Source organism: Columba livia, chromosome 4, assembly GCF_036013475.1.
Source record: "Columba livia isolate bColLiv1 breed racing homer chromosome 4, bColLiv1.pat.W.v2, whole genome shotgun sequence".
In the NCBI taxonomy this organism is placed as follows: Eukaryota; Metazoa; Chordata; class Aves; order Columbiformes; family Columbidae; genus Columba; species Columba livia.
Window position 1 is genome coordinate 46,388,707 of NC_088605.1, and position 15,632 is coordinate 46,404,338.

General features: G+C 38.3%; 1 protein-coding gene across 5 annotated transcripts in view; it reads right to left on the reverse strand.

Annotated features, from left to right (window-relative positions):
• Positions 1-15,632, reverse strand: part of MND1 (meiotic nuclear divisions 1) — a 44,142-nt gene that overhangs the window by 26,588 nt on the left and 1,922 nt on the right. For 3 of the 5 annotated variants that reach the window (XM_065062734.1, XM_065062738.1, XM_065062735.1), the window contains exons 2-5: positions 15,563-15,628; positions 14,720-14,777; positions 12,759-12,907; positions 11,904-12,161 (exon numbers count right to left, since the gene is read on the reverse strand). In XM_065062734.1, coding sequence (XP_064918806.1) covers positions 11,904-12,161; positions 12,759-12,907; positions 14,720-14,777; positions 15,563-15,628 — 531 coding nt within the window. Of the gene's footprint in view, positions 1-5,761; positions 12,162-12,758; positions 12,908-14,719; positions 14,778-15,562; positions 15,629-15,632 lie in introns of those variants that run through there. The other 2 variants (XM_065062736.1, XM_065062737.1) reach the window with 2 other exon arrangements.

Sequence of the window (15,632 nt, forward strand, 5' to 3'; positions counted from 1 at the left end):
TGTTTGCAAAATATGCTGGGAGCCTACAAAAAGACAGATTAATTAAATAAGTAACTATCAGCTATAAAACAGGAGAGTTGGGAACCTGTTCCTTTTACAGACCACTGTGGTCAATTAACCGACCACTGGCCTAACTTTGACACTAATTCAACCCAAAGTCCCCCAAAGGGATGTTCCTTCCTACTTTGCACAGGTCTCACAATGTTTAGCTACACATTTGTGCAGCAGTCTGCATGTGTCAAGTGCTCTGTGCTGATGACAACCATCAGTTCCACCATCGGCCTTGGGGAGCAGTTTGTATCAAAGGACACAGATCAGATATATACAGGTAACTTATAATTTACTATGCATGCATTATTACCGGGATTCCACTTCGGCAAATTGGTGATGTACATTTGGAAGAGGAACATTTAACCCTGACACACAACAGCAGCAGGGTTCATTTCTCCTTCTCGAAACTTGCCTGATACTGGCTCTAACTTGCTGTCCTGGCTCTACACTTGATTTTTTATTCTCCAGCAAACGTTTTTATTGGTCATATTCCTTCTGACTACTTGTTTTTAGCCACTCTAACCACCAATATCCCACCAAACATGTAGCTTGTCTCCCTAGCATATTAAAATATCTACAAACCTGGTGTAAGCCATGCAAACACAGGCCCTAATATGTACACTGGACATGAATCAAACCAAGGTCTTCTACGCCAACCACCAGGAGCATTCACAGCTGTTATCCCACTGTCATTATGGTCTGACAGAGGACTATCGTATGCCAACTTTTCTTTCAGCCAAAACACTCAACCAAAAATGGTATTAAAAACCACTGCTATTGTGAGCACCACTCACTGTGGCGCTACAGAAGAATTTAAGACATCCATTTCTTAATTGTTTGTAACTTTGCAAAGTTAGTTACTTTGGGTTTGAAGCTCACTATGCTTTGTTTCAGGCAAGAGCTTGTTTGCTTTTGGCTTACACAAGAGTGTTAGGGTGATGTTTGCAATAGATGGGTGTATTTCTTTCCAATGTTAAAACTAACCCACCATTGAAAATCTTAAATGGAATTGACAGAAAGCATGGAGAGAAAGAACTTCAAAGCATTCCTCTAGATTTTAAAGACAGAAAAAAATCTGAAGCCAGAAAGTAGACTAATAACATATAGAGAGTAAAACTGCAAAGATTAACAGCCAAAGAATGACCTGAACATATTGAAAACAGACCTGCTGTGTTAAAAGAAATACGCAGAACATTACTAGAAGAAACTACTCAGCAATCATTGCAGATTAAAACAATAAAACTTAAAAGAGAAAAAAAAAAAGTAGCGCAACAATGTGCAGAATTGCTTTTTGAATGACTACACAAAGTAAGCACACTACTACTTTTACCTACACAGTCACAAACGCAGTCACGCCAAGGCATCCAAGTACACAGAAGTAAACGTTTAAGCTAGCTCACTATGCTGGCTGTGGAGCAGAGACTGCTACCGCGCACTGCAGGATGGTCACTTCTGCTCCGCACCCAGGATGCCCAGGTACCACTCCCGAAATGCCATTTTTGCATGTAACCCATCCAGCAAAGTGAACCATAACAGTAGCAGATCCCAGGTTCACCAGGACTTCAGTCAGGCACATCAGGTACTTTTAGTGAAGCACAGACAGCAACAAACACTTGTTATGTAAGTATAATTAAGAGATCTTTTTTCTTTTAAGGTTTGTGAACAGAAGAGAAAAGTAGCATGCAATGTCTCACCCCAAGTCACTCTAAGTCACTTCAGCAGTACAAAGTAGGGAATCATGTTTGCTGGGACGAGAGAAGCAACTGGGAGACTGCAATGGTTCAAGAAATACAGATAAGAACAAGAGTAGAGTTTAAAGCAACAGAGAATAAGAATTTTTAACTCAGAAATCAAAGAATAAACGAACAAGATTTTTTTTTTCAGCAAGAGAACACCATAAAATGGATGGCAAACAGACTGCAGAAAAAGAGAAGAGGCAGAGTTAGGACCCACCATATTTCTATACTCACAATATTTTTTCCTTCCTAAATTCTGCATTATAGGTATGCTGGAGAAATGTTCAATACAAGAACTCTCTTCTCTTTATGCATGCTACAAATTTTACCATAAGATTACCTCATTTTTAATGTAGTCTTTGAAAGGGTCAGTTCAAAAACTTGGAAGAAGGTAGGGAATAAATATAGTTTTCTGGAGAAAAAGGAGCCCCAAAACAAGTTATATTTGCTATTCAAAATAATGGGCTAGTGCACTGTTTCCTTTAAGTAAATAATGCTTTTTCCAAAATACTATGCTATTAATTCTGCCAATGTGCAAGTTCTATATTTTTAAAGAAGTACTGAAGAGATTACAAGTGGGTATTTTATAGTTTTGGATCGTAAGTTATATCAGTATCAGACACTCAAGCTAAGTGAAAGTTTTTTTCAGGGACCTAACTGAAAAAATATCTGACTCTACATGCAATTGTCTGACAAAGGACTATAAAAATGCTCAAAAGGAAAAAAGAGAATGTTGAGGTTAGATCTCTGCGCTCATAAGCAGTATTTATATGTTTTGCTAGAGTAGTCATGCAAGTAATACTGATTTACTTGCCCCTCCCACAAACACAATCCATTTCGTGTTTCAAGATTAAATTTAGGCCTATAATCCTGACTTATTTAGCATGTTAACACGAGAGTGAGACTGAGATAGCACATGGTAAATTAAGCATGGCTCTGTTCTCAGGTCATGCCGAGTATGAGTCCTTCTTATTGCAATGGCTTTTGGATAATGAAAAAGAATGTACAGAGTATCCAGAAGAAAGAAATGAGGAATTCTCCCTCCACTGGAACCTTCACCCATCCGCGTACAAACCTTATATTGCTATCTGCAGCTATTTGAAATATTATTACTATAATATATGGTAAACCCCTCTATATTAAAAGCAACTTTTAATTCAATTATTTTCCGTATTTTTAGATTTGCCATAATTGGTAAGTTAGATTTTACCTCGACAAGATGTCTTGCCGTGAGCTTTTGTTTTTGCTTCATTTATTTGGAACACCATTTGGCAAGTACTAGTTATGAAACAGAAAACAACCACTCGAGGCCAATCTCCTTAACAGACAAAAGGTGAAAGAAACAGTTGTGCAGGCTGAATGGAACAACTGAATTTCTCTGGCTGCTTTCAGAGTTGGCATAATTGGCACGACCTGAGGGACAGATGGCTGTCTGCTCAGATACAAATACCAAGTAAGCCCAAAAAGAAAAAAAAAAAGGCTGAAATGCCTCATTCTTCAACCCTGTTTCACAAATGCAAACAGTGTAATGGGTAAAGCTGAAAGAGCCAAAAGGCACTTGCATGACCTACAGAAAATGTTAATACCTGGACAAGAAGTATGCTTGTTACTGCACACTAGCGTATTTACTAAACTTGCGAAGTCCAAGGTGATAGTTAACACGTCTGTTGAAGGCAGAAAGAACATTGAAAAATATTTTCCCTTGGAAAGAAGGGAAGAAAAAGAAGAAAAATTCTATTTTTTCCCTAATGGGCTTTTAAAGATTGCTAGCCTGATCACCTAGGCCATACACTGACAATATGCCTTCAGGGACTAAGCACAGACAGTCCCAAGTTAAAACACAATATTCACCTGATATTCCCTGAGCCCAAGTTCTGCCTAAAGACGACAAAATAAGTAAATCAAAACTTCATTCCACAGGCTTTAAAAAGGCCCAAATTCTACACTGAGATATTATCAGTAAAATACATCTATCAAATTTCAGAGTTTTGACAGCACTCTTACACACTCACTCTTTATGCCAATTTCATTGTTTTCAAGTAATGCTCAGACAGATAGCCAAGTCATCTCAAATTCCTCATATAAAGAATAGTCTTTGATGGAACTACCATGTAATCAACAATAATGAGCTGTTCGACTACGTCAAGAATGACCTTTCATCTAAAGTCTCTCTGCTTCAAACTAACTTCACACATTTTGGTTTTGTTCTCTGGGTTTTTATTTAATTCTTTCAGAAGAGCAAAATGCTATGAAGTGAGACATATAATTGCATGCTAGTGTTTTCATTTCTGCATGCACACTAATTTTCTGAAATAAAATATACTATACTAATTGAATTACAAGATTTTAAGGTAAAAGTCAAAGTTCAAATTAAATAAGATTACTACTCACCGCTCCCATCAAATCCAGCTTTGAGAGTAGTCTTGCCTCCACCTTATCCCCAGGCTGGAAGCTCCTGGTCTTACAGCGGAGCCAAACTTATGGGTTTGCCAGACAGCACAGAACATCTAAGCCTTTAAACTTGCTCAGAATGCTGGGGTTTTGCTGATACGCTGTCACTCACACCTGCCATGCTCCTGTGGGTGCGGGGAGATGTGCGGGCACAGGGCTGCCTCTGTGCCAGACTGGACTGGGCTTCTGGAGTGACAGACCCATGTTTATTCTCAATCTCTTGCATTTCAGATCAACAGTTTCACTGCAATGTCAGGAGCAGAGCCAGCAGCCAATGTGCAAGCCCCTTTGAAAAGGAAAGGTAAATTGTGTGATGACATTACCTGAAAAATTCAGTTTCACAGAAAACACTGCTAGAAATAGCTAGTATTTTTTCCTGCATTATATCAGAATGAATATATAATATATGCGACTGGGGCACAGTAACAATACATCCTTTTTAATGGTGCAGGATTCTTCCTTCAAATCTACTTTATATTCTTCACAGTTACTACAGAGCCAGATTTTTTTTTTTTTAATTGCTCTTAAATCATGCCAATTTTAGTTCATGCTCATGATGAAGGCAGGAAAGGAAAAACCTACGCTTCACAGTTGCCATCCATCTAGTTACATATTAACAGCTAGTAAAAGGAAAAGCATGAAATTCAACTAATGAACACCAAATTAAGAGGCTGCTTAATTCTAACAGAAGCCTCCAGAGCACCGTATTTTTAGAAGCCTGCCATGACAGCAGTAACTAAGCATACCCTCCAGGGCTTTGTAGCATGCCATTAAACATAATTCCAGAAGGCTCTAATAAGTTACAGCATTAGAACGGTATTCTCTGTTGGACATTTTAGGACTTGCTAAATTCAGAATCATTTCAAGGCATCAACATTTTTTTTAAATACAAGATGCAAAGAGGTAACAAAACCCCCGGATGGTTTCAAATAAAACTTTATTAGCACCTTCTAGGAGACTGATGCCGGGAATAGGCTTTATAGGATCAACAAAGAAATATGCATAGATACAATCAACATATTCTCGATGTTTAAATGATGCAAAGCTGCTTGCTTTTAGGATACTTCTTACTGCCACAACTCCCACTGGATAGCATGAAGTTAGTTAGCTAGTCATACCATACCAGCTTTGCACTTGGCCATTTCTTTACGTGTCTAGTCCTTTATTTCAAAGAAAATGCACACATCTGTGAAAGGCTGCCGGCTGAAAATAGGAAGAGGTCAGTAATTGCCTCTGTTGGGAGAGTCATTACTAGGTAAGTGGAATGAAAAAAAATTAAAAAAAAAAAAAAGGCAAGCCAGAAGGGAATGGAATCACCCAACAGCTGGGGCTGCAGATTATCAAAACAGCCAAGGAAGAACAAATAAATAAATGAAGTAGAAAGCTAATGAGATGGCCTCAAATACAAGGGGAAAAAGGGAGCCCCAGACTGGACACAGGAAGACCACCATAACTGCTTAGTCAGCATGTTGGGATCCTGACTATTTATTACAACGGGCATTAAAAGAGAAAACTTAGACTTATTTTTCCTGGAAAGTGGTAATTTATTATTTTTTCTGCAATCTAATCAAACTAAATTGTAAGCATACATATTAGAGAAAGTATCTAAACAAATAATTTCTAACACAAGTCACATGCATTGGTTGCAAAAGTACTGATGTACTTCTCTAATTTTTGAGGACGATTCTATGCTATTTCCTAACATTCATAAAAAGATAGCCCTAATCTTTTATAAAAGCTACTTCAGAAAAGCTTATGTTCATTATAAACTTTAAGATACTTTAAGCATACAAGTCCTTTATGCTCAATAAATGGAAAAAGTAATTTAAAAATCATACTGAATAATTAATTACTACAGCTATTAAACTTATCACAATGTGAAAATCTTGCACCCAAAAAATAAACTGCTCTATCAAAAGCATTAGGCCACAGATTGCCAAGGTGTTGCACGTGTATCTCTAGGGCTGGCCCATCACTACCATGAGTCAAGCCTGCTGCCCCTCACCAACACCCGCCACCTCCATGGATCTGTACCTCAGCTCAGGATCGCACACTTTAAGCCAGCTGCCTCTGATTCTGGGCTCAAGTAGGTAAGACTGCTCAATCTCCAAACTGTGTGGAAATACCCTGACAACTGAGCCACTCAATTGGATCAAGAAGGAGGCTGCTCAGGCTGAAACGACCTGTACAGCACAGGTTTCTCCTGCTTTAGTCAGTGGTCTCAGTCTCTATTAAGCAACTTCCCATACAGTAATCCAGTCATAGTATTTGAGGAGGAAAGATATGTCTGTTTAAAAGGATAGAAATAAATCAAGCTACATCTTGAAAGAAATTTATTGTTAAAATTTGAAATTTTCTGTGTGCATTCTGAACAAATAAGGTTCTCTCCTTTTAGTTATGTTGTCAAACAACTCCAGGAGGCTTCAAGCCAGATTACTTACCAATATTATTTTCTTCCATTAACTATTTTAAAACAATGTCCATTACTAACAATAGCATCTCCTAATATAGCATTCCATGAGTCCTTTTTAAAAATTATTTTAAATAAATCCTTTCTCTTTTCATATTTCAATGTTCATAAGCACGAACAATTTGGTACATGTGAAGTCACTCTATTTTGACAAGTTCATTCCTGGGGTTGTGCTGTTTGGTTTTAGAAAAATAGCTGCCAAAGGAGAGCTGGGATGTACTGACTTCTAAATTCTTCTCCTGACTCAATACATGAGTCACATGGGAAGTTAAAATCCCTCCTCTTACCAACCCTAGGGCAGGGATTTAAGGAATGAAACATCAACTAATCTCTCTCATCTTAACTAACACTGGCCCAATGCAATGCTTAGTGGGAGGAAAAAAAAAATTGCCAGAAACTCTCCCCAGGTCTCTGTTGCTTACATGTTTCTTTAAGCAAACACAGAGAACAGCATAAAAAGTCCATCCCTTATCTTGCTTTAAAAAGATTCTGTTTCATCACTGTTGCAGCACAAAGTGACACCATCCTGCTCTCAAAAGGAACAGCAGCTGTAATACTGTTTGCCATTAAACTTTCTCTTGTAAAGCCTCAGAATACAAAAGAATAACCCACAAGAAAGCAACATCATGAAAAATGATGTAAATGTGTCAATTAATAATAAAACTGTGAAAGGAACAGTTTTGAACTGAGCAGTGACATAACTGTCACAAACCAGACAAAAGGAAGTAAACTGGTTGTTTCCCCAGCTACTGGATTACAGTGCCCACAGCCAATAGTTGCACTAACAACTGCAAGATCTTTGAGGAACTTGGTATTTCACATACCTGCCTGTTTAAAATATTATATTATGCTGCGGCAATCCTCTACAACCTTATGGTTTGAGCACATATCGCTGTCATACCAAATGCCAGTCACTTTGATGTCACCAAGGATCACTGAAATCACTTCTGCCTCCCTGAAGCCCTGTAGCGTCAGTACTAAACCTGCCCAGCGCAACTGCAGCTGAGATCCCCTGGTCAAGCCAACTACAGCAGACAACGTGCTGGAGAGGTGAGACACTCCCCATGGCTTCCGAGGGTCATGGTCTGCAGGATCAGCAGCTCTTGGGTGAAAAAGGCCTCACTGTTACTAGTGACTTTAATACTTAATTCAAGCCAGCATAAAGCAAAATGCAAACAAGCATTGATTCACCTTATCTAAAACAGACAGCACAGTTGCAAGTGTTTTACCAAAGACGTAGATGACAAAATGAATGAAAATCTAAGTGGAATCTGTTTATACTAAGGTTCCATGAGAAAGGTTTCTCTTTTCCTCATTCACTGATACACCATTTCCTACCTTGTAAAACTGTTGTCAAGGTATTGGTTGCATATGCGCCTTCTCTTCTTCCGCAGGTAACATATCCTTCACATTCATATCCTTCATCTAGCAATATGTACATCAGACAAATATAAAACCCAAACACGCAAGGAGACTAATTGTAGGAAACACGTTAGCAGTTCTTCCCTGAAACTGAAACGTGACTGTGATTAACATGCCCAAGTCGCTCATCTCCAGTCTCCTCACTTTATGCATGCCACAAAATCAACAAAAGGCAGCAGAATCATCAATAAATGATGATCTTTCTGCTTACACTGCATAGGTGAACAACTTCTTACTTGAAAAAAAAAAAAAAAAAACCAAACCCTAAGCTTCCAGTATTGTTATGCTGAGAATAAACATCTAATTTTGTCAAAACATAATTGATCAAAGGTAATTCAAAACTTCAGAACCTGACAGCCAGGAAAATATTGATGAAGAATAAAACCCCATCCTTGCACCTTTTCTTATGGAAGGAAAAAGCCCCACCCTCTCAGTAAAGCGCTCAGAGTTCTCTCGACGGAAGTGGAGTTCCATGAAAAATGTCTCTGCTTACAAACCTCGTTAATACCATATTTTTCAATCCACACCCTTGCTCTAGTTTCACTGTCTCATAGCTACACTAATCCAACTATAAACTTATCTAACCAAAATGCAACTTCCAGCATCATTTACTTTTTCAGTGGTCCAATTCAGAGCTGCCTAAGTATAACCACGAGGTGAAGGATAAGCATCTGGCAGAAGACATAAACATTTAGAAGCAGCCATGCCACTGCAAAACAAATCAATACAAAATCCATAAGGACCTACTTAGCGATTCTTACTCTGAGAGTGATCAGCAAAACCAAAAATTGTAGCAGATGCTACACAAACTAAAGATATGTCCTTGCTTTTCAAAAAAATGGGAAGGAGTCTAAACAGTAATCCTGGGTTAGAGGGCAGCACCAAGATCCTAATCCTAATCAGATTGGCAGAAGATTTGCAATGTACGTCAGTTCAGGAGTTAGCACCCCTCTCCAAATACCTGTCCCCACAAAAACAAGTTGAAAGATGGGGTTGAGGGGGAAGCTATGTCAACAGAAACTTTATTTTAAGCAGCATTTTTAATTGCCATATCTCTACACAAGGGGATCACACTGATGACATAACTCCTACTTGAAAAAAATCTAAGGTATACACAACCACTGTGAGGTATAACATGAAACCTCCAGACAAAACTGGCTCTTCCTTATAAATCCTGAGTCAGATTTCTTTGCTACTCAGTCTCCAAATTGGGATGTTGCTCAATAATCACTAAAAATCCTGAAACAAAAATTTCATTTCAAGAACAGTTCCCAGACCAGCCTCACCACCATCACAAGCTCTGCAAGATGCAGAGAGCTATGAGCAACTTCGCTAAAACATTATGAAGTACCAATGTATGCAGGCAGAAGGTTCTGTAGCAGGCCCAATTTGTCAAGTGTAAGCTACAGTGCTATGAATTAACAGAATTTGCCTCATGAAGAAGCCTATTCTGTTCCTCCACGTTATTTCAATGTCTCAGTTCAGTATTAGGGATCATCCCTTTCCCTTCACCACTCACCTGTGCCCTCAGCAAACAAAGACATTGCCTCCTGGTAAAAAGCTTTAATTGCAACATGAACTGAACTGCTAGATTTTGAAACTTTTGCTTTAAGTAAGGTGGCTCAGTTCCAGCTTTTAACCGCTGAAGAAGACCAACTCACATAGTTGACAAGTGATCTGGACAAGACACAGAAAGAAAACATGTCTCTCAGCATGCCACAAGCTGTACACAGGAATGATCAAAGACAGGCAACGTGCAACAGAAATGGTACAATAGCTTACTTTTTTTCTCTGCTTTGCATGTTCTGACAAGAATTTTCGTGATACTCGGTGAATGGATTTAGAAATCCTTGAGAAAATCTGTATGTGTTCACATCATGAATACAAACACTAAAAGAGCTAATTTGAACTCACAGACAGAATCTGCTATCATCTTGTAAAAATGTTCAAAGAGCTATTCATAGAAAATGCCACCTTTCTACTGTGTCAACAGAGATGTTATTTTCAGCGACTGAAAATGTTTGTCCCTGAAATGCTGAAACATTTCCATTCTCATCAGAAAAGCAAGATAATGAATATAAATCTCTTTACAGACTCACAACATTGTCTAAAGAGAGCTCTTACATCAGTAAGCTCATACGTTAGAGCCAGGACTTGGTTTGCAAAACCGGTAGCAAAACTATTTCTTCCAACTGGAACAATTCTATATTGCAAAACTCATTATATCAGGATAGTTTGTTTCCTACACAAAAACAATAACAAAATAATATTACAATACAATAACTGCATGTCTATCATATTCCATAATAATAGATGGGTTTATGTTTAATAATGTAACAGTACACTTAAAGCAGTACAGCATATGCTTGTAGATAACCCCTGGATAATTATGATGGAGCACATTAGGCAGATCCTGCAAGACATTCCAAGGAAGATATTCATCAGGATATGCCAGAGACCTGCTCGATCAATTATCTTTAAAATTCATTATGGGACCAGGCCCAAGAGCAAAGACAACACATATCAACTCCTTCATTCAACTACTTGGCTATTATAAACAGCATGAGCAAAACCAGAAAGTATCCAAGAGCATGCTTTGTTCAATTGCTCGGTTGGCATCTACGTTCTGGCAAAGCAGACTGGTCTAAAACGTGTGTGAATATACTAGTAAGTTGAGTAACTTTACTAGGAAACCCCGTTCCAAGTCAGTGCAGAGGTGAACTGATCTGCCTTAAACAAACAAAACTTCACTGGAAGAGGAATCAGTGCACTGTTACTACCAGTCAGAAAAAAAAATGAATTTAAGTCCAGTCATGCCAGACTCTGAAGTCCATGCCTGAAAACAGTACAAGCATATTCAGCTAAATCAAGGAAGTTTTTAATGTCAGGACTCATTTGATGAGTTCTGAAAACAAAGGCAGTAAACAAGCATACAAAATTGTCAGTGGGACAACTTAATATCAACCAAGTTTCAGTACACATAAGGTATGGTTTGTATTTGTGATACTAACAGATCACCTGAGATGCTGAGAAAGTTACTCAAAACATAAAGCAAGTCAGTTGCAAAATCTGAAATTAAAGAGTCAATAATTTTGATGACCCACACAGTACAAGAGCTCTCTCAAGCGGCATTTTCCAACTCATCCAAAGCACCTGCCTGAAAGGTCATCAATGCACAGCTTCAGTTAATGATGGAAGGACTACAGTACTTCCTCCTTACTGCCACAGACCCCTGAAGGTATCGCTGGCTCATAAAAAAATCACATGAATCAGTGAACAAGGAAAAATGAAGTGAAAGTTCTAGCCAGTCTTGATCTTGAAGCCTGCAGCAGACTCATCAGGCATGTGACAGAATAGCAGTACTCTCCTCCCTTTGCCAGACCCACACAAGGAGATGCACAAAATGCCTTTGGAGAGCTGTCCAGAGCACTCAGGCCAGCAATGAAAATGTTCAGGGCAAAGGGAAATGATCTTATGTTGGTTAAAAGAGACCAGTGGACTGAACTCTTTCAGGTTAGTAATGGCTGAGATTTACAAGCAATAACAGCATAGCAAGGGATAACTGCCGAGGTTACCTCTCAGCTGGTCACACTGCACTCTATGCATAAACAAGAACTTTCAACTGCATTGATCAGGCTATTTAATCTGCTTTGGTGAAAGGTTTTCAGGTTCACAAACTGTTTTTTTAATTCATCCTGAGGAAAAAAGCATGTTTTTATACGATTGATTTGAAGCTTTAACGAAGTAGCTGAAGTTGACAAAGCTGTACATACGTAAGATAGCAACAGTGATTCCAGAACCACTCCTGAAGAAAATAATGTCTCTAAAAATGCATTTTGCATTAATTCAAATGATTCTTTGATGAATGGACATAAGGGAATGTGGGACATAAGCGTGGGAAAAGCTGGCAGTGTTGTGGTGCAATCAGACCATAAGGCTAGTTTATTGATCTTCTTATCATGTACTCCAGTTGCAAATAAACTGATGAACAGATGCTTTCCCACTCCAATTAAAAGCAAAGAAGACAGTTCCTAAAAAAATAGGAAATAATCAGATCAATAGAACAGCAATGCTGCAACAAAAGATGCCTTGTTCTTCTGCAGAGGGTCATAACCAATTTGCTCTTCTCTCCTAACAAAAGTACAATATGTGATTACACAAGTGCTCACAAATTAAGCTACCAATAAAAACAGACAGAAAAGCACAACGGCCATAAGTAGCATCCATTGCCACATTTACTCAGGATATCCATTTTTGTCCTCTCATGGCTTTTAGACCATTATTCCATGATGACCTACATATATAAAATACACATAATAGCATACGTTGCCTAAATATTTTGAGGAAGTCCTTAAATTATGTTTTGCATCATGAATAACATGCTTTCAGCAGCAAGTAGACAAGAAGTCCTCTCAAGCTCAAACGAGCAATCTTAAAAACTTTTCTGAAGTGATAGCAAGATAATGAGAAAGTCAAACCACATGTGCCACGATTCCTGTAGTAAAATCTTTGTGTGTGCACACATAGACACACATGAAAGAGCATGATATGAAAACGAATGACAAGACGGTATAAGGAAAAAGCAAACCCATTCAGGTAAACAAGTACTTGCATTAAAATTGATTTACCTGAGACTCCAGATCTTCCAGTTTACGCTTCCTGGCATGAAGAGCTTTGCTTGGAAAAGCCCAGAAATAATTGGAAGTTCCAATTCTATCAGTGTCCACCATGCCATCATCAACTAAGCTTTGCAGAATCTCTTTCACTGACACTGAGGCTAATAAAAGCAAAAAATATCAAATTAGAACTGCATAACATCTAAACTATGGATATTACGAATACTATAATCCATCATCTACAATCTCCTCCAGGAATATTTTACTATAATGTCAGTTAGCTGGACAATTTCAACAGGACACCACGCTTGATGTTTACTCGAAGGAATGAATCCCTTCAAAATCAGCAACTTATACATAAAGTCTGCTATTCTACACAGTCTGATACTAGGTGTTTGTAAAACATTGCTCATGAGTATCATAAAACATAGACACAGATTGCAGTACAATACCAGAACAAACTCATGAGAGGGTAGTTGAGAAGTTGTCTTGCAATCTTAAATTTAACATGGATTAACTTATAATTTCTTCATTAGGAAGGTAACCACATTTCACTTTGTAATGCTTGTCGAAGCATTTAACAGCAGCAGAGGCACTAAAGCCATCTGTCTACAGATTCAGGAGGGGCAAATTTTACTTTTTATTATATTCAGTTCCAATAAAGAAAGTAATCTGCAGTCAGAAGGATTCAAAACACTTTTGAACATAATTGCTCATTTTCTAGCAAATGTGTGGTATAATTCACCATTTAAAAAAATGATACCTGTTCAACAAAGAGAAGTAATTATTATTATCCTCAAGTGCTGCAGATATAAAGACTTATGAGCTAATTAATGGTTTTCAGTGTCTGACTTGCAATGTCAAGTCTAAGGGGGTTACAGATCAGGAACATCCAATTTTTTGGAAGCTATAGGCTGGATGCCAGTATGGGGGTGTTTCCATAGGCCAGATGTTTGGTTTGTTTTTTTTTTTTTTTTTTTTTCCTTTTTTTTTTTTTTTTTCCAGAGTAGCCGTGGCTTGGCTGGTGTGGCTAAATGTCTTCATGTTCAGAGGCAGGATGAATTTGGACTACTCAAAGGTGTTAATGGTTTTAGAAACTCTACACTCTGGATTTTTAAATATGCAATTCCATTTCATGTATTTACTGTTTCACATCCTCTTTGTGCAATTTGCAATTAATCATATGCATTGACAAATCAATCAAGACAGCATCGCATCTCTTCAGAAGCCTATGACTGCCTCTGTTAGCTGCTGACGTAACAGAAAACCACTGCTTTGCAATATTCATATGTCTGTGGTTCTTTCAACAAGTTCATTTACTCTTTGTGTGCCACAAAGATACACTAGTCAAGGACAGTGGCAATTACACAAACGTTACGCTTCATCCCCCTTTTGTCAGTCAACATAGAAGAAAGCAGAATGAGGAACATATAAAACAACTCAACAGCATAAGATAAATCCTCTTGGACCTAACCCAAAACCAAGGGATCTCATCACAAAGGTTTTCACTGAAAAGACAAACCCCTTCCATTTGCAGCTGACCAGCCATTTTTTGGGGGGAAACTCAACACAACTTTGACCGTGGACTAGTATTTTAAGATATTTGCGACATTACAGACAGAAATTTAAATCCTCTGTTCGCTACCTGAGTACACATAACAATTTCATAGACTGACAGTCACTGCAAGTCTCAGAGCCCAGGAAAAACCCCATCCTGTGTTGAAGTGGTTAACTTGGAGTCAGCTGTGACATTTTAATAATCTCCCGTTTTGGCCATAACACCCAAGTGACAAACAACAGCAAACCAAGGTACGAGTATGTGTTAATATGACTTTTAAAGCTACGGCCCTGCCATTGACCAGTCTCCCTTTCTACTTATTTTTTCCATTATAATTACAGTCAAAACCCTAAATTTGTAGCCTGTCCCAGAAATGATTAATGACTCAAGAGAAATAGCTTTTGTAAACACTTACTGATCCCTTTTTCTTTTGGAGCAATCTTCTCTATATCCTTCAACTGGAACACGTCTTTCTGTGCAAAACATAAAAGACACTTTAGCTCCAAATGACAGCATCATCTAAGCCTGAGTGGTTTTTACACTAAATCAATGCCAACAAAAGCAAGCAGGAAATACATTGCATGTTTATATTTTGCTAGGGAAGTATCCCTCAATAGAATTAGAACATTCTGAGAATTTTTTAAAAAATACTATTATTGTAACAAGCCCTGTTATTTTATTTGGTACTCTAAAGTCACCGTATTTTGCCTGAAGTTAGACTGTAAACCCCTTGGGGCAGACAGAGCCAAGGTCAGACTGTCAGCACCAAATGCACCACATCGCTCAAGTACTCTAATGTCACAATGGTTTTTTTTAATAGGTGAAACGTCATGAATTACAAATCACCAATATAACTGGAGTTCTGCTTTTGGATCTCCAGGTTTCTTCTCCACAGTGACTTCTTCCAGGTCTACTCCCATCTTTCCTTACGCTCAGATTTCTTCCTTTTCCCACAAGTGGCAGTGAAATAACTCATCTCTTGCTATTTTTCTCATGGTAACAGACTCAAAATGAGAAGATTTGCATGGGGAGCACATGAAACATTTAATACCACCTGTGCATCTTCATGCCTTAGCTCCACCCGAGGATGACCTGATCAGAAGCCACATAAATCAAGCCCTGTCCCTATAATTAATACATAGACACAGGACAGGAGTGAAATGCAGGATATACAGAATTCATCCACATCTCCAGTTAAGCTCCTTTTAGGACCTGTTTTCCCACCAATGTAAATGCAGGACAATTACAGGTTACTTACTGTTTCAAAAAATATCTCCATCATGCGAACTCTCTTCTCCTCAAAGCTCAGACCTTTTTTCTTGGACTAG